At 39.7% G+C, this 19,488-nt stretch overlaps 2 protein-coding genes across 3 annotated transcripts; one reads left to right on the forward strand and one right to left on the reverse strand.

The window, feature by feature from the left end:
• The first annotated feature begins 332 nt into the window (after positions 1-332).
• On the forward strand, positions 333-4,198 carry LOC101168038 (receptor-interacting serine/threonine-protein kinase 3). Of its 2 annotated transcripts, XM_011476213.4 has the most exons (12): positions 333-492; positions 620-788; positions 883-1,210; positions 1,287-1,432; positions 1,515-1,564; positions 1,640-1,795; positions 2,545-2,627; positions 2,726-2,786; positions 2,889-2,932; positions 3,025-3,064; positions 3,152-3,394; positions 3,478-4,198. In XM_011476213.4, the coding sequence occupies exons 1-12, from the start codon at positions 471-473 to the stop codon at positions 3,492-3,494; spliced, it is 1,359 nt and encodes a 452-aa protein (XP_011474515.1). In that variant the 5' UTR covers positions 333-470; the 3' UTR covers positions 3,495-4,198. The 2 variants fall into 2 exon arrangements, with proteins under 2 accessions (XP_011474515.1, XP_011474514.1); XM_011476212.4 differs by having other exon boundaries at positions 3,152-3,649.
• Positions 4,199-4,419: 221 nt separating this feature from the next.
• LOC101168285 (receptor-interacting serine/threonine-protein kinase 3) lies at positions 4,420-7,469 on the reverse strand. The gene is made up of 10 exons (XM_011476214.4): positions 7,335-7,469; positions 7,071-7,244; positions 6,656-6,971; positions 6,426-6,574; positions 6,233-6,282; positions 5,947-6,099; positions 5,698-5,780; positions 5,532-5,600; positions 5,415-5,439; positions 4,420-5,304 (listed from the first exon to the last, which is right to left on the reverse strand). The coding sequence occupies exons 2-10, from the start codon at positions 7,217-7,219 to the stop codon at positions 5,051-5,053; spliced, it is 1,248 nt and encodes a 415-aa protein (XP_011474516.1). The 5' UTR covers positions 7,220-7,244; positions 7,335-7,469; the 3' UTR covers positions 4,420-5,050.
• Positions 7,470-19,488: the final 12,019 nt, after the last annotated feature.

The raw sequence follows: 19,488 nt of genomic DNA on the forward strand, positions 1-19,488 counted from the left end.
TTTTTGCTAAGTTATCTGCAAAATCTGTCATAGGGAAGTACTTGTGGCTTGTCTCCTTGCGTACCCACAGTTCAGAGAGCATGACAGGAAAAGAAAAAGACTTCCTCATTTAGTGCCTGGAACCAGGAAATCTGTCTCCGAGTTAAACCAACACATTCCAAATAGGGCCAAGGTTTAAGTTGAAGTTCTAAAATAATACAATGGAAATCCATGATCTCACAGCAAAATAACAACAAACGTGTTTCACAAAGTTCACAATGAAGTGTGACCCATTTAAATTCAGGAAGGAGGCTACTTCCTGTTTTCACAGTTTCAAAGGGCATGGTTGTGGTTTCATTTTTACTTTCTGTTTTTAGCAGTCAGCCACAGCAGTTTCAGCCACTTCACAAAGCAAAGACAGCGGTTATCCAAACATCGAATCAGTTAACAGCCACAACATTGGTCAGAACTTGTACATTAACCTTACTGAGATGGCGGTTGAGAAGAGAAAAGGTAAGCTTTGCAATAAAAAAAACAACGCACAGCAGATGTTAGTTCAGTGCGAAAAAGAGGAGAGAGGTGGGTAAAGAGAACACTGTCCATTGTATAAAAATATGATTCTGTTTTCTTTTCGTTTTAGGCTCTTGTGGGTTCAAGGTGATGGGACTACTGAACCCTAAAGCTTTTGATAATGAACACTTAGAAAAATGGGAGTTAATTGGCATTGGGGGATTTGGTCACGTTTTCAAAGTCAAACATAAAAAAATGGGGCATGATGTGGCCATTAAGCTGCTTGATTCTTCTGATTGGTAATTCAACAACTTTCTGGATACAGTATTTGTTTTAAATTTCTTGTTCTTTATTTACAATATCATGTAGCAACAGACTGCAATCTTCTTCCAGCCTTGACATGGAAGGGGCACTGTTTAAGGAGGCCAAGTATCTTGAAACATCATCATCCGACTATGTCCTGAGGATCTACGGAATTTATGAAGGAATCCCCCCTTTCTCTAAAGCAAAGTTACAAACCAAGGGGATAGTCACAGAGTTCATGCGAAGAGGATCTATTGAGACCCTACAGAAGCAACTGAATTGCACTCCACCAGTGCCTCTAGCCTTTCGTTTGGCTCATGAAGTGGCTTTAGGAATAAACTTCCTCCATTCGATGGGTATTTTACACCGTGATCTAAAGCCAAGCAATGTAATGCTGAGTGAAAGCCTTAATGTAAAGGTAAAACACAGTGACGAAAAGTGTGAGTTTATAATGATACAATTATTTTTTAAATTTCCACCGTTGTATTTTGTAGCTGGCAGACTTTGGTCTGAGCACACAGTCTACCAGTGCCAACACCAGCAATGAAGAAAAAGCAGCACATGGAGGCTCACTCAAGTACATGCCACCTGAAGCTTTTGAAGCAAACTATACACCTTCACGTTCCTATGACATTTACAGGTAAATGTTCAATCAGACCTATTGCAAATGTTGTTCACAAATGTGCTGTTTGTAACTGAAATCTGCTGTTTTCATTTATCAGCTTTGGAATCCTTGTGTGGTCCATCTTTACTGGAGAACAACCTTATAAAGGTATAGATTTAAATGTACGGTTAACTACCATCCTCATTCAACTTACCTCTAATTATTCATTGTTCTGGCGATAAGATGCCTTGGAATTTGTGGTGAAGATGAAAGTACCCGAGGGCCAAAGACCTCCCCTTGATCAACTGTTTGTGGAAAATAAAGAACAGTTGGAGGAGCTGAAAACCTTCATCTGCCAGTGCTGGGAAGGGGAGCCATCAAAGAGGCCAACAACTAAAAGCATGTATTCGTGCCAAACATAAACATTTTTTCACAAGTACATTTTTAGGACAATTGTAGGTAATACTTTCTTTTCATTGCACTTAAGGGGTAAGTACCAAGTAATATTCAAGTGAACAAACCTAGGATTTAGTAATGAAATTACCATGTAGTTGAGTGGAAATTGGGCTGACTTTCTTTTACAGACCAGTTTCATTGTACTTAAGGGGTAGTTTCTGTGGTAAAATCATGGTTAATACCATGAAACATACGAGTGCAGACCTAAAGGTCAAGGTCCTTTATTTGTACTTACCTTGTTCTTTCATGTGGTAAGTACCACAAAAGACACCTTTGCACAACATGTTAGTACCCAATAAGTATATTATAAATACCCAGTATCTACCACATATGTATGAACCAAATAGTACCACAGAAATACACAGTAAGTACCATGTAAGTACAGAGTAGACACATAAAAGTACCATGTAAGTACAGAGTAGACACATAAAAGTACCATGTAAGTACCCAGTAAGTCACATAAAAAGTACCATGTAAACACACTGTAAGTACCCAGAAAATTCCATAAAAAGAACCATATAAATACCCCTTAAGTACACTGTAAGTACTGTACTGTAAAAGAAAGCGTTACCCAATTGTATTACTAGTGTTTTTTCAACATGTGGAAAATGCCAAAAATTGTCCAGTCTAAAATTTGGATGCAAATGTTTGCTGGATATTGCTCGTAACATGTATTGATTTTTGTCCTATAGAATGCATTGGAGTCACTGAAAAAATGTATTCAATACACAAGAATGGGATTAATCATGCTGTCTATCAAGTCTTTGAAAAACTGGTAAAAACAAAGTTTAAAAAAAAAAAATAAAAATAAAAAACAGGGACTGATGAGTCAATACTTGTTCTTAATCTTCCTGGGTATGGCATGCACTGTAGGACTCAGTAAAGTCTGAACCTCCTGAAGCAAGCGTGGAACCCAGTTTAGCTGAAGCAACAGGTATGTTGTTCAGTTTTATTTTTATTATATTTTAATTTGGCTAATTTCTGCTTATGCCTTGGGAGCCACTGAAAACTAAATAACAATATGTTTTCTTGTTAGGTAATGGGGAGAATGGTGTAGATCGCCCTGGGTTTACAACACAGGTAGTTTTAAAACACTTTGTCTAAAGTTTTAAACTAGTTATACAAGCTTTCAGAATTTGAATATTAAAACATATGTTCTCTGTTGACATCAGCTATCTGTAGCTGATGGCAGAAAAAATGTGGATCACAAAGGTCTGTCAGCATTTGTTTTTCGTTTTCAAATTAATTTCTTTTTAAATTGTTTGGATATTTTCATAATACTTTTTTTTTTTCAAACAGCAAACTTTGTTGACAGGAACAGAGCAAGTTTGATCAAATCCACCACCAAGGTGATGGAAATAGTTGAAGAGCTTGGAGACATGGTTCAGCCAGAAGCCTGTTCATTCATCAAAGTACAAAAAACGAGCCACATGCAGATGACAGAGCTGTACAGCGGACCATTACATTCAGGAGGGAAACAGGTTAAAGCAGCATTTTATGACGCCCTCAAAAAGCATGAGCCACAACTGGTTAAAGAACTTGGTACGATTTTCCGTGTTTGTCCCATTTACCTGTTTGTCTTTTACAAGTCATTCAAGGTATTAATTGTGCTTTCTCTTTCTCAGGTAACAGTTTTAACTGATGAAAATTGTTTTATTTTTCATGAACTAAAGTTGCAGAGCTTCTCCAAGATGTTCCTTTTACTTTTAACTACTGTGGATCATCTTTAATAAGTATTTTTGTGTTCCAGATTTGAAAAATGCATCAATAAATTCAAACTGAACTTTTTGCTACTGACCGATTGTCCTGTTTGCTGTTTAAGTAAAGATACTGGAATCAGAATCAGACTCTGGGTAAGATCAGTACAAATAAAATTTTGTTGTTTTTGATTGTGAAAGAGCAGATCAGTAGAGTGAGGTAAAATAGATCTTGTGCCAAGACTATGTAGCTGCGTTAACTTATTGCTACTCTTCCAGCTCCAAAGGGTCTGTCTATCTTAACTGTTGACCTTGGATGGAAAACATGTATAGAAAGAAAAATAAGCAGTTGGCTTTAAAAAGATGAAAACACCAAAGCATGAAGTTGTTATTTGAACTTTATCCAAAGTGGTAAGACAACAGGAATAACCAGGCAAGTCATGGCAAGCTTCAACAAAAACCCCTTCACAACATTTTTATCTTCAAATTGAATTCTGACTTGTGGTTTTAGGTGTAAGTCTTTTTGTATCCAAAATAAAAAAAGTTTTTTTAGAGACCAAAATGATGGTGTTTATATTAGATCTACAACTGGCAAAACTTATGTAACACAAGACATGATTAAAATTGTAAAGTAACATGGGAAATCAAATGTCTGACCAGGAAATTGTTGTACAATAGTTCTTTTCATTGTTCTATAGTGCCATCTTTGTTTTTACTTTACATTTGTGTGAATGCATAGGGGAAACAGTGTGTGACATACACATACTGTGTTTAGTGAAGGGACTCCACAAATATTTAGAACAAATCTATATTCTACTTCTGTTATTATAGAGTATCTGACAGGTCAATTGACACAATACTCCAGTAGAATTTTGTTAAATAACCTTGTTCGTGCAATGTGAATACATTCTAGTGAATACAATCAGATGGAAATCACACTTTTAACAGTAACAGACAAGAAAAACATGACAACACACCCTCAAACCAGAAAGACTGCAATCACACCAACCAAGTCTGTTTAAAAAACAAACAGACACACAGTCTTATTTTAATTTAAAATAATTTAAACAAAGGCAGATCCCCACTAAATAACAAATGATTCAACATAAAAGCATACATTTTCATGATACAGCAGTGATTTTTTCTGAATTACTGGTTACCATATCTGTCTCATAAAATATTCTGGAAGTCTAGATTGTAAGACTTTGTAACAGCTTGTTACAGTTACAGAGTAAAAAGTATAGTAAACTCAATACTTTTCATGTGTATTATTTTTACAGTAAATGAAACACCTTTCTATACATTGTTGTAAGTTAATAGGTATTTGACAATTTTTTATTTCATGTTTTATTGAAAGAATTTTGAGGAGGTTTGAAAACTGTGACAATGTTTCTATAAAATCCAGAACATTCGCAGCCTTAGTGGATTAAACCATCTGAGGGGGGAAAAAGGAATATTGTGAAAACTTTGAAGAACTTTTAAATAACAAATACACATGTGCTTAAGAAGAGCAAAGGTTCATCAGCAGCTCTGGCTCATGCTTTTTAAGGGTGTCATAAAACGCTGCTTTGACCGGTGTTCCTCCTGAATGTAGGGGTCCATCCCAGAACTCGATCATCTTCTTGTAGCTTGTGTTTTGTTCTTCAATTTCTGCGTAGGCCTCTCTGTGGACCATGTCTCCAAGCTCTTTGACGATTAACATTATCTTGGTGGTTTTTTGTAGTAAATCTGTCATCTTGCTGTCAACAAAGTTGGCTTTTTGTAGAAAAGAATAAAAGAAGAATAAAAGAAGGCAAAAAAGAAAGAAAAAGGAGAACTTAACAGATATATTTTCAAATGTGCAAAAAGATTGGACACACACATACCTTTTGCATCATCTGTCAGATCACGCTGTTATATGAGAAATATAAAAATCCATCAGTAAATTAAACAAATTCACAAAATTTGTTCTTAGAAGTGGAGAGATGTTTATGAAGGAAAACCTGTGATGGAGGTGCAGGGTGATCTACAGTATCATTTGAATGTTTCGGAGGCTCACAGGTGATGCCGTCCTAAAAGAACAATTTGATAAAAAGAAATAACTTTTTTTTTTTTGCTTTTTAGTTAGTGGTTGTTATTCCAAAAAGTTGTAAATATCGTGTTTCTCACCAGCTTCTTTAAAACCATGTAGACCTCGTCATGTATTTTGTGTTCATGCTTCAAGTACACGTTCTCAGTCGGGGAAATTATGTCTTGGTGATTTTGATTATTGAAGGATGCATTGGGTAAGAAGAAATAATATGATTAAATAAAAAAGATCAATGCTTGGCAGAACTGGAAAATCCCAGTTATGTTGGAAAGACACTGAAATATGTGAAGATAAAACTGAATATATTAATGGTTTTTATGATCTCATACCTTTAAACGTTGGCCTTTTTGATGGATCACCTTCCCAGCACTTCTGCATTAGATCGAGGAGATCTTTCATTCCTGCTGTATCCTTCTTTAAGTCCTCAAGAGTGGGTCTCTGACCTTTTTTGACACATTTTCGCACTTGAACTGAACCAGCACCTTAATTTTGAAAACAACAAAAGGCACAGAAGTGTAAATTTGTTTAATAGGAGCTACTTCACAATAGATCTTTCATTCCCTTTATATATTTTTGCAATATATGTACTCTTGAAAATGAAATGCTTGAATTTACCTGGATAAGGTTCTTCTCCAGAAAGAATGGCCCAGAGAAATATACCGAAGCTGATGAAGACAAAAAATATATACTTGTGAAGAAAAGAAGGAAGAAAAAAAAAAAGGTCAAAGTAATGCATAGTCTTTAAAGCATCTCTAAAAAATAAATTTGCAAATATTTTGAACAAATACATTTATTCAGCCATATTTACCTATACACATCGAAAGAACGAGCAGGTTTGTAGTTTAAATTATCAAAAGCTTCAGGTGGCATGTACTTCAGTGTGCCTGCATTCTCTGTTTCTTCTTGATTGTTGGGGCTATAGGTGATTGACACAGCACACAGACCAAAATCTGCCAGCTGAAGAAATACATGACAAAAAACTGTATGTAACCTTTATATTTATACTTATAAATCCATTTTTACTTTAAGGCATTTTACCTTTGCATGAAGTTCATCAGACAGCATTACATTCTCTGGTTTTAAATCTCGGTGCAGGAAACCCTCGGAGTGAAGGAAATTCATTCCTAAAGCCACTTCCTGGATCAAACGGCAGGTTAGTGCAAACGGTGGAGGACCTGACAACTTTCCGCAAAGAGTCTTTATAGATCCTCTTTTCATGAACTCCATGACCATTCCTTTTTGCCTGATTTGTTCAGTTGGTGGGGTTCCCTCATACATGCCATAAATCCTCAGGACATTTTGACAGGAGAACACCTTTTGAAATTTAGCCTCCTGCAACAGTGACTTCTCCACGCTGCACAGGAAAATGTTTTGAAGTATTTTTTAGTAGACTATAGGGAAAATAAAGAAGCACATAAAGTTCATAATCACATTTTGGGAAGCAAAAATTTACCTGACATCATTAAGGAGCTTAATTGCCACATAGTGTCCCATTTTCTGATGCCTGGCCTTGTACACGTTGCCAAAGCCACCTTGGCCAATCGAAGTCCATTCCGACAAAGAGTCATCTTCAAACCTTTTAGGCTCCAGTTTATCTGCCATCTTTTTTTCTGATAAGTGATAAAACCTTTAATAGGGAAATTAAAATGAAAGGAAAAAAAGTTATGTCTTATATGTTGTCTGTTATGTTGTATTTTAATTTCAGGTTTCTACTCACCGAGTTTACTCTTGGAGTGTGTGGAAGTTGTTGATGTGGTTCAAATCAGAGCTTTCAGAAATGATACCGAGAGAAGTTTGCAAGCTGCAGTTGAGGGGCGGAGTGTATGAGAAAAACCTGGAAGGGGAAAAGTGCACACGGAAAGAACGTGGCAGTTGTTTTTCAAGTCAAAATGACCTGAAGGCAGTTCGTTCTTCTGTAGAAGAACAAATGAAAAAGATGTGCGTGTGTATGTGTTCCCTGAGATATGGCTTTGCACAAAAAGAGACCCCCCTGAACAGTATAAAAGAACCAAATATTTATTTTATTTTTATTTTTTCACAATTGTCTTAAAGTTTCTTGTTTTTCTATGAGGACAATTTATCTCAATTCAATAGTTGTGAAAATGTTAAGTTCTGTATATTTGTACACTCTACTTTGCAATCAGCAAAAAATAGCACATCAAAATATAAGTATATTTTTTTGGAAACAAACCTTTTTCAATAAACATAGTTTTAATGTTCTGGTTCCAGCATGTTCATTTTTACATGGTTAAAGTGCACTTCTTTTTTTAAAGTTGCAACTTTAACTTAATCATTTCACACTGATTTGGCTTTATATGACCGTTTTTCCTTGAATTATGGTGCTGCTCTGGTACCTCATGATGTTGTCAGTGATGAAGCTCTAAAGAACCACTCTTATAACCCCTCTTTCCTGACAGCATTCAGATATGAGTCTTGAACTGGACTCATATCTTGAAAGGTCATCCTTTCCTCTGAAACCAGAACCGGCTGTGAAAGAAGTGAGCAACACTTGTATTAAAGCTCATGATGGTTTTTGCTCTTTGTGCAGCAATCAATGTGACTGATTTTGTAAAACCTACATGATATGTTTTATACAGTTGGACCGGTTTACTGAACTGTTTAATACACGTGTCAAACTCAAGGCCCGGGGGCCAAATGTAGCCCTCCATGCCATTTTATGTGGCCCGCGAGAGCATGAAAGGTTTTAATTTCTTAAAATAAAAAATAAAAATTGGTGTGTATTTATTCATATCTAGGGGGAATCAGACTTGAAATATTGGATTGGGCAACTATACATTAGGACTTAAACACTGTCTATATAACCTAACCTGACAGAATCAAATTTAAAAGGATTTGTACTAGAGCAACAAGCAAACATATGTTTTCTATGCAACTGTAATTGTCACTTTAAAAAGTTGTAATCAATAAATAATGAGTTATACAACATTAAGAAGTAGTTACATTTATTAGGGCCCGAGCACGGAGTGCAAGGACCCTATTGTATCTGTTAGGTTTATTAGGGCCCGAGCACGGAGTGCAAGGACCCTATTGTAATTCGAATGTTTATTATTATTAGGGCCCGAGCACGGAGTGCAAGGACCCTATTGTAATTCGAATGTTTATTAGGGCCCGAGCACGTAGTGCAAGGACCCTATTGTATTTACTCGGATTATTAGGGCCCGAGCACGGAGTGCAAGGACCCTATTGTAATTCGAATGTTTATTATTATTATTATTATTATTATTATTCTACCGGAAGAGTCGCCTTTTTGAGGCCTTTAACATACCCCAAAACTCACCAAATTTGGCACACACATCAGGAGTCGCGAAAAATTTCGTATTTTATAGGAGATTGGCATGGGCGCACAAAAACGGCTCGATAGCGCCACCTACAGTGACTTTTGTCCCGACGCCCCGCATACGCTTTAACGTACAAGCTTGATTTTTACAGGGCATGTTCTTCAGATGGAGACTTACAAAAAAGTCTGAAAGGACCCACCTGTCACTCGCACAGGAAGTCTGATATATTGAGGTCAATATGTCATTTTTGCTTCATTTTGGACATTTGCAGGCCTCGCTCTAGAACGAACTCCTCCTAGAGATTTTGGAGTAATGACTTCAAACTTTGGTTGTGTAAACTAGACACATGTCCGATGTTAAATTGCGAAGCTTTTAAGTTTTTATGGATGTTTGTGACCATGGCGGCGCGTCAAAATTGGAGGTCGTTTCGAAAACACGCCATGAAAAGAAAAATGGCCATTACTCAGCCATGCAAAATCCAATCTGATCCAAAATTGATATGCATGATTGTAGTCTGACTCTGAACACATCTGCAGTGAAAAAATCTGGAAAAAGTGTAGCGCCACCTGCTGGCAAGAGGAAATGACATGTTTTACTTGGAGCATCACTACTCCGAGTAGGATGAGCCGACACACCTGAAAATGACGTCCACCTGTTGAAAAGCCATTGAAGTTTACTCTGACAAAAAACCATAACTTTCAATGCGGGGGTGTGGTCGTGACAGAGCGGCAAAGTTGGGCATCTCGCTATGCACACAAAAGTTGCTCTCACGTGCACATTCCTTGTCCAATCTCACTGAAATTCAATGGATATGATGAAGCTTCTATTCTGAACCCATGGATATGAAAATCTTGGACGAGCTCTATAGCGCCACCTAGTTATTGCATGGGGCACATTCTGCCCTGTATTTTCTCTTTGCTTTGTCCGATGTGCATGAAATTAAAACTGGAGATACTCAGAAGGGTCTTCTCTCATCATGTAAAGTTTCATGGGTGTACACCTGACGGTGCCTGCGTAACAGGAAGTGGTCGATTATGTGCACCCAAATAATAGAAATTTATTATAAATCAGCCGTTTGTCTCAGGAAGCTGAGATTTCAGAATTAGATGCCTTTAATAACCTCCAGCTTTGATATGTAACACTATAGGGTCTACGAGAAACTTCATCACTTGATTTTTTTAATGAAATTTTGGACTGAACAAAGATTTTTAGCATAAATTATGTTTAGGTTATCAGCACCAAGAATTCAACTTTCATAGGCATTTATGTGCTACTGCTTCCTAAAAAAATTCAGAATTATTGAAGTTACAGGTGAACTTTTATTCAACATTTCATCCAAAAAGGTCCGAAAACGTCTTTTTAGGCAAAACTGCAAACACCTATTTTTTTGCAAAACTTATCTTTCAAATATCAGCACAAAAAAATTAAAAACGGTAGGGATCTGTGTTTGCTGCCTTCCATATTTTTTTCAGACTTAAAAGTGTAACAGATGATTTATAAAAAATCCTTTTTCATCCAAAAACCTGTGTTAAATCTGTCTAGACTCCAAACAAACATTTTTTTATGGTAACTTATGTTTCAACAATCGACACCAATTTTCACAGACCTATAGCTAAACATGTCCCATAGCTACCTGAATATTTTCATAGATATAAAATGAACTGGTCATTCTAACATCTGGCATTCTAACATCTAACATCTTACATGTCAAAGCCTCTCTCAGCCTGGCTCTGCTGAAGGAGTCGTGTTACAACCCCGCCCCCTCCTGCTGGGACCCCTGCTATGTAAATTAGCAAGCAGTGAACAGAGAGATGAGAAGTAAGAATGGCCATTACTCAGGCATGCATAATCCAAAGACAGCCAGTTAAACACTGAAAGACATATTTTTTCGGTATGTCTTTCATAAATCTTTAGTATTAAAAACTCTCCAAGATGAATGTGCCTGACTCCACCTGCAGGTGGATCACAGACTTCCTGACGGACAGACAGCAGTATGTGAGGCTGGGGAAGCTCGTCTCAGATACTCGGACCACAAGCACCGGATCCCCCCAGGGCTGTGTCCTTTCACCCCTGTTACTCTCCCTGTACACAAACAGCTGCACAGCTGGTCACCTGTCTGTCAAACTCCTGAAGTTTGCTGACGACACCACACTCATCGGCCTCATCTCTGACGGAGATGAGTCGGCCTACAGGAGTTAAATAGCCAGGCTGGTGTCATAGTGCAGCGCTAACAACCTGGAGCTTAATGCTCTGAAGACAGTGGAGATGACAGTGGACTTGAGGAAGGCCCCAGCCCCCCTCCCCCCTGTCATCCTCTGTGACTCCCCGGTGACCTCTGTGGAGTCCTTCTGCTTCCTGGGAACCATCATCAGCCAGGACCTCAAGTGGGAGCAGAACATCAGCTCCATCACTAAGAAGGTCCAGCAGAGGATGTACTTCCTGAGGCAGCTGAAGAAGTTTCACCTCCCTGAAAAGATGCTGGTAGACTTTTACACCGCCATCATCGAATCCACCCTCACGTCCTCCATCACAGTCTGGTTCGCTGCGGCCACGGCCAGAGACAAGGCCAAGCTGCAACGCGTCATCCACTCAGCAGAGAAGGTGATCGGCTGCCACCTCCCGTCTCTCCAGGAGCTGCACATCTCCAGGACCTGGAGGCGGGCAGCCAGGATTGTAGCCAACCCCTCTCATCCAGGACATAATCTCTTTCGGCCCCTCCCTTCTGGCAAGAGGCTCCGGTCCATCAGGACCAGGACCTCGCGCCACAAGAACAGCTTCTTCCCCACTGCAGCCAGCCTGCTGAACAGAACCCCAACTCCCCCAGGTGACCCCCCCTCCACCCCCCGCCCACCAAAGGACTGTCGGTGCCACTTACAGGCCCCACCATCCCAGCCCATCTGTGCTCCCACTTTAATTCACCTTACTCTACTGTATATAGTGTGTTGTTGTTGTTAACTTAATTTTTAACTTATTCTTAATTGCACTATACACCAAGTCAAATTCCTCGTTTTGTAAAGTGCGCTCTACTGAACCTGGCAATAAAACTTTTTCTGATTCCTGATTCTGATTCTGATTCTATTAATCATTGTTTTTTATTCATTCAAAATGCAATTAAATCAATATTTTATCTTTTTTCTTTTCCTTTTTCTTTTTTTTTTTATCTCTTATATCCTTTTTTATAATCAATGTTTGAACTTCTTTTCCTTTCTATTGTCATGGTTTCAGTTTGTTGTCTTTTTTTTCGCTTTAGTTCTTGTTCTGTCTTGTTTGGTTCTGTTTCCTGTTTTATTTTGAAAGGTTTCCTGTCTTGTCATGTTTCTTGAGTTTTACTTCCTTTGGTCCCCATCTGCCCTAATCGTGTTCACCTGTGTCTTGTCTGCCCTGTCTGTATATAAGTCTTGTCTCTGCCTTCCTCCTGTGCTGGTCCATTAACTTCTGCTCATGTTGATCACGTCTTCTTGTCTGGCGTCCATGTCCCTTGCCATGCCACAGTAAGTTTTTGTTTTTAGTTTTGTCATCCTGCTCTGCAGCGCTTTTTGTTAGTTAAATAAACCCACTTGTCCTGAACCCGTTTGCCTCCCGTCTCTGCGCCTGGGTCCTACCTGCTCTCGAGCCTCCCCCCCACACGACATCTATACATCCAATGAAATTAAACTACAAATCAACAAACACAACTGATAACAAATGTCTCTAAAAAATGATGTGTATATTTGCAGAACCTTAAAAACACCAAACAAATAACAAATGCTTCCCAATTAAAGCACAAAAAATGGAACACAAAATGTAAAACCCAAGTTAGAAATTGCAATTTGAAAAAGATACTTTTTTCAGCAGCTTTTCAAAATCAATCACCAATTCTACACTTCTGTGGATGAAACAAAGAACTCCAGAACAATGAAGCCATTTCTCTAAGTCTCTCTCACCTTCAGTTTTAAACAAGGTCTGTGAAAATCCACCATACATTGGTCACATGAACTCAGAGACCTGCTAAAAGTGCACAATTGTAAAAGCTCTTTTATATAGACAACTGTTTGTTTGCTTAGAGCTCTAAATATAAAAAAAAATGCTTTTCTATCACCTAGACACAGATGGAGAACCATATCAACTGGATTAATAACAGGGTGGCATGTTTAGACAACATGAAGCTGTCCATCACATTTTTGACCTAAACATGTAAACACATCCTTGGCTCTGCGGTTAGGAAATGGTATTTGGGAATCTCTTTATACCAGGAGCCAGCCTGGCCATTGGAACATCGCCACAGTGCCCATCCAGACTGGGACAGCAACGGGGTCCACTTCAGAGCCGTGAGCTGCTGTGTTTAACTCCAGCTGTCCCAGCAAGGTAGACAACTGCAGCAACATCCACTGACCAAGCTGACAAGCCCTGGCAGAAAAGATCCCCACAAGAAAAACACTGGCTCAGGCAGGCTGGTCAAAAAAAAATAGTTTTGCCATTGTCTTGCAGCTCGCAGATCAAGTGGTTTAGTTTTCCAGTAATGTCAGTCAAGAATGCAAGTTCAGATTCACAATGTTCATATTCACCATATTCAACAGACATCTCCTCCAATAGCACCTTAAAAATCCTGTGCTGTTTTGCTTTGCAGCTGAGGTTGTTTACGATTTTCAGAATAAGAGTCATTATATGTCCAGAGCCAATCACTTCTGCACATAAGGCCTGCTGGTGAATGACGCAGCAGTAATGCAGACATTTTGGAAAGTCTTGGTCAGCTTTACAGTGAGTGATGAAACCTGTTTGTCTATTGATCATAGCAGGAGTCCCATCTGCAGTCACTGCTACCAGCTTTTCTAATTGTACCTTTTTCTGCACAAAAACTCCTTCACCGTGTTATACATTTCAACTCCTCTTGTAGTTGTCTGTTAGGGCAGATGTGTCAGGAGTTCTTCTCTTGTGGAAACCAAAAGCTATGCTGTACTGTTGCCGTCCACAGACTCATCACACTGGACGTTAACCACCTGCACTTTGCAAGATCCCGGTCCAGCTAATTGGCCAAGTTATCAGACATAGCTGACACTCATCTAGACATTGTAGTGGAAATTGAATGATTTCTATTGTTCTCATCCTTAGGGACAGTGATAGCAATTATCATCATTGCTTGAATTTTTTTCATGCTATATGCAAAAGTCTTTGTCCCTTAAGGCAACAGATTACAGCCCCCCCCCCCCCCCCCCCCCCAGGCTGCTGTCGTATTAACAATAGCTTGGAGCTCCAGAATGGACAAGAAAAAACGACGAGAATGGCTCGAGCAGGGCGTTGCTCACGGGGCGGTCGCTCGTGCCAGGCGGTCGCACGTGCTCGGGCCCGCTAAATGCTACTTGTAGCTTTAATTATTATTATTATTTTTCTTCCGACGGAACAGTCGCCTTTTTGAGGCCTTTAACATACCCCAAAACTCACCAAATTTCGCACACACATCAGGAGTCGCGAAAAATTTTATATTTTATGGGAGACTGACATGGGTGCACAAAAATGGCTCGATAGCGCCACCTACAAAATTTGTTTTGGCGAGCCCCGCCACATGCTTTGACATACAAGCTTGATTTTTTCAAGGAATGTCCATCAGATGGAAACCTACAAAAAAGTCTCTTGGGACCAAGCTGTCAGTTGCACAGGAAGTCTGCTATATTGATGTCAATATGTCATTTTTGCTGCATTTTGGACATTTGCAGGTCTCGTTCTAGAACGAACTCCTCCTAGAGATTTATGAATAATGACTTCAAACTTTGGTTTTGTAAACTACACCCATGTCCGATGTTAAATTGCGAAGCTTTTAAGTTTTTACGGTTGTTTGTGACCGTGGCGGCGCGTCAAAATTCGAGGTCATTTTGAAAACACGCCATGAAAAGAAAAATGGCCATTATTCAGCCATGCATAATCCAATTTGATCCAAAATTTATGTGCATGATTGCAGTCTGACTCTGAACACATCTGCAGTGGAAGAATCCGGAACAGGTGTAGCGCCACCTGCTGGCAAGAGGAAATGACATGTTTGACTTGGAGCATCACTGCTCCAAGTAGGATGAGCCGACACACCTCAAAATGATATCCACCTGTTAAAAAGCCATTGAAGTTTACTCTGACAAAAAGCCATAACTTTCAATGCGGGGGTGTGGTCGTGACAGAGCGGCGAAGTTGGGCGTCTCGCCATGCACACAAAAGTTGCTCTCACGTGCACATTCCTTGTACGATCTCACTTAAATTCGATGGAGATGATGATGCTTCCATTCTGAAACCATGGATATGACAATCTTGGACGAGCTCCATAGCGCCACCTAGATATAAACAAATACATTTTTTGTCACATTTTGACCTATCTTTTCTCTGTGCTTTGTCAGACGTTCATAAAATTACAACAGCAGATACTCACAAGGGTCTTCTCTCATTGTTTAAAGTTTCATGGGCGTACACCTGACGGTGCTTGCGCAAGCCACCGCCAAACAGGAAGTGGTTGATTGCGTTGCAGTCAGATAATTAAAAATTCATAAAAAATCAACCGTTTGTATCACGAGGCTGAGATTTCAGAATGAGATGTCTCTTACATATCTCCACCTTAGATATACAGCTCTCGCATGGGTGCACAAAAATGACTCAATAGCGCCACCTACAATGTTTGTTTTCGCGAGCCCCGCCATGTTCTTTAACATACAAGCTTGATATTTACAGGACATGTTCATCAGATGGAAACCTACAAAAAAGTCTCTTGGGACCAAGCTGTCAGTTGCACAGGAAGTCTGCTATATTGATGTCAATATGTCATTTTTGCTGTGTTTTGGTCATTTGCAGGCCTCGTTCTAGAACGAACTCCTCCTAGAGATTTGTGAACAATGACTCCAAACTTTGGTTTTGTAAACTAAACACATGTTTGATGTTAAATTGCGAAGCTTTTAAGTTTTTATGGTTGTTTGTGACCGTGGCGGCACGTCAAAATTCGAAGGCGTTTCGAAATCACGCCATGAAAAGAAAAATGGCCATTACTCAGCCATGCATAATCCAATTTGATCCCAAATTGGTATGCATGATTGTAGTCTGACTCTGAACACATCTGGAGTGGAAGAATACGGAAAAGGTGTAGCGCCACCTGCTGACAACAGGAAATGACATGTTTTACTTGGAGCATCACTGCTCCAAGTAGGATGGGCCGACACACCTCAAAATGACGTCCACCTGTTGAAAAACCATTGAAGTTTACTCTGATAAAAAACATATCTTTCAACGCAGGGGTGTGGTCTTGACAGAGCGGCAAAGTTGGGCGTCTCGCCATGCACACAAATGTTGCTCTCATGTGCCCATTCCTTGTCCAATCTCACTGAATTTCAATGGATATGATGAAGCTTCCATTCTGAACCCATGGATATGACAACTTTGGACGAGCTCTATAGCGCCACCTAGTTATTGTATGGGGCACATTCTGCCCTGTATTTTCTCTTTGCTTTGTCCGATGTGCATGAAATTAAAACTGGAGATACTCAGAAGGGTCCTCTCTCATAATCTGAAGTTTCATGGGTGTACACCTGACGGTGCCTGCGTAACAGGAAGTGGTCGATTATGTGCACCCAAATAATAGAAATTTATTATAAATCAGCCGTTTGTCTCAGGAAGCTGAGATATCAGAATTAGATGCCTTTAATAACCTCCAGCTTTGATATGTAACACAATAGGGTCTATGAGAAACTTCATACCTCTTTTTTTCCTATACAATTTTGGACTGAACAAAGATTTTTAGCATAAATTCTGTTTAGGTTATCAGCACCAAGAATTCAACTTTCATAGGCATTTATGTGCTACTGCTTCCTAAAAAAATTCAGAATGATTGAAGTTACAGGTGAACTTTTAGAGAACATTTCATCCAAAAAGGTCCGAAAACGTCTTTTTAGGCAAAACTGCAAACACCTATTTTTTTGCATAACTTATCTTTCAAATATCAGCACAAAAAAAATAAAAACGGTAGGGATCTGTGTTTGCTGCCTTCCATATTTTTTTCAGACTTAAAAGTGTAACAGATGATTTATAAAAAATCCTTTTCATCCAAAAACCCGTGTTAAATCTGTCTAGACTCCAAACAAACATTTTTTTATGGTAACTTATGTTTCAACAATCGACACCAATTTTCACAGACCTAAAGCTGAACATGTCCCATAGCTCCCTGAATATTTTCATAGATATAAAATGAACTGCTCATTCTAACATCTGGCATTCTAACATCTAACATCTTACATGTCAAAGCCTCTCTCAGCCTGGCTCTGCTGAAGGAGTCGTGTTACAACCCCGCCCCCTCCTGCTGGGACCCCTGCTATGTAAATTAGCAAGCAGTGAACAGAGAGATGAGGAGTAAGAATGGTCATTACTCAGGCATGCATAATCCAAAGACAGCCAGTTAAACACTGAAAGACATATTTTTTCGGTATGTCTTTCATACATCTTTAGTATTAAAAACTCTCCAAGATGAATGTGCCTGACTCCACCTGCAGGTGGATCACAGACTTCCTGACGGACAGACAGCAGTATGTGAGGCTGGGGAAGCTCGTCTCAGATACTCGGACCACAAGCACCGGATCCCCCCAGGGCTGTGTCCTTTCACCCCTGTTACTCTCCCTGTACACAAACAGCTGCACAGCTGGTCACCTGTCTGTCAAACTCCTGAAGTTTGCTGACGACACCACACTCATCGGCCTCATCTCTGACGGAGATGAGTCGGCCTACAGGAGTGAAATAGCCAGGCTGGTGTCATAGTGCAGCGCTAACAACCTGGAGCTTAATGCTCTGAAGACAGTGGAGATGACAGTGGACTTGAGGAAGGCCCCAGCCCCCCTCCCCCCTGTCATCCTCTGTGACTCCCCGGTGACCTCTGTGGAGTCCTTCTGCTTCCTGGGAACCATCATCAGCCAGGACCTCAAGTGGGAGCAGAACATCAGCTCCATCACTAAGAAGGTCCAGCAGAGGATGTACTTCCTGAGGCAGCTGAAGAAGTTTCACCTCCCTGAAAAGATGCTGGTAGACTTTTACACCGCCATCATCGAATCCACCCTCACGTCCTCCATCACAGTCTGGTTCGCTGCGGCCACGGCCAGAGACAAGGCCAAGCTGCAACGCGTCATCCACTCAGCAGAGAAGGTGATCGGCTGCCACCTCCCGTCTCTCCAGGAGCTGCACATCTCCAGGACCTGGAGGCGGGACCTCGCGCCACAAGAACAGCTTCTTCCCCACTGCAGCCAGCCTGCTGAACAGAACCCCAACTCCCCCAGGTGACCCCCCCTCCCCCCCCGCCCACCAAAGGACTGTCGGTGCCACTTACAGGCCCCACCATCCCAGCCCATCTGTGCTCCCACTTTAATTCACCTTACTCTACTGTATATAGTGTGTTGTTGTTGTTAACTTAATTTTTAACTTATTCTTAATTGCACTATACACCAAGTCAAATTCCTCGTTTTGTAAAGTGCGCTCTACTGAACCTGGCAATAAAACTTTTTCTGATTTCTGATTCTATTAATCATTGTTTTTTATTCATTCAAAATGCAATTAAATCAATATTTTATCTTTTTTCTTTTCCTTTTTCTTTTTTTTATCTCTTATATCCTTTTTTATAATCAATGTTTGAACTTCTTTTCCTTTCTATTGTCATGGTTTCAGTTTGTTGTCTTTTTTTTTCGCTTTAGTTCTTGTTCTGTCTTGTTTGGTTCTGTTTCCTGTTTTATTTTGAAAGGTTTCCTGTCTTGTCATGTTTCTTGAGTTTTACTTCCTTTGGTCCCCATCTGCCCTAATCGTGTTCACCTGTGTCTTGTCTGCCCTGTCTGTATATAAGTCTTGTCTCTGCCTTCCTCCTGTGCTGGTCCATTAACTTCTGCTCATGTTGATCACGTCTTCTTGTCTGGCGTCCATGTCCCTTGCCATGCCACAGTAAGTTTTTGTTTTTAGTTTTGTCATCCTGCTCTGCAGCGCTTTTTGTTAGTTAAATAAACCCACTTGCCCTGAACCCGTTTGCCTCCCGTCTCTGCGCCTGGGTCCTACCTGCTGTCGAGCCTCCCCCCCACACGACATCTATACATCCAATGAAATTAAACTACAAATCAACAAACACAACTGATAACAAATGTCTCTAAAAAATGATGTGTATATTTGCAGAACCTTAAAAACACCAAACAAATAACAAATGCTTCCCAAATAAAGCACAAAAAATGGAACACAAAATGTAAAACCCAAGTTAGAAATTGCAATTTGAAAAAGATACTTTTTTCAGCAGCTTTTCAAAATCAATCACCAATTCTACTCTTCTGTGGATGAAACAAAGAACTCCAGAACAATGAAGCCATTTCTCTAAGTCTCTCTCACCTTCAGTTTTAAACAAGGTCTGTGAAAATCCACCATACATTGGTCACATGAACTCAGAGACCTGCTAAAAGTGCACAATTGTAAAAGCTCTTTTATATAGACAACTGTTTGTTTGCTTAGAGCTGTAAATATAAAAAAAAATGCTTTTCTATCACCTAGACACAGATGGAGAACCATATCAACTGGATTAATAACAGGGTGGCATGTTTAGACAACATGAAGCTG

Source organism: Oryzias latipes, chromosome 6, assembly GCF_053564925.1.
Source record: "Oryzias latipes strain Hd-rR chromosome 6, Olatipes_Hd-rR_3.1".
NCBI classification, from domain to species: domain Eukaryota; kingdom Metazoa; phylum Chordata; class Actinopteri; order Beloniformes; family Adrianichthyidae; genus Oryzias; species Oryzias latipes.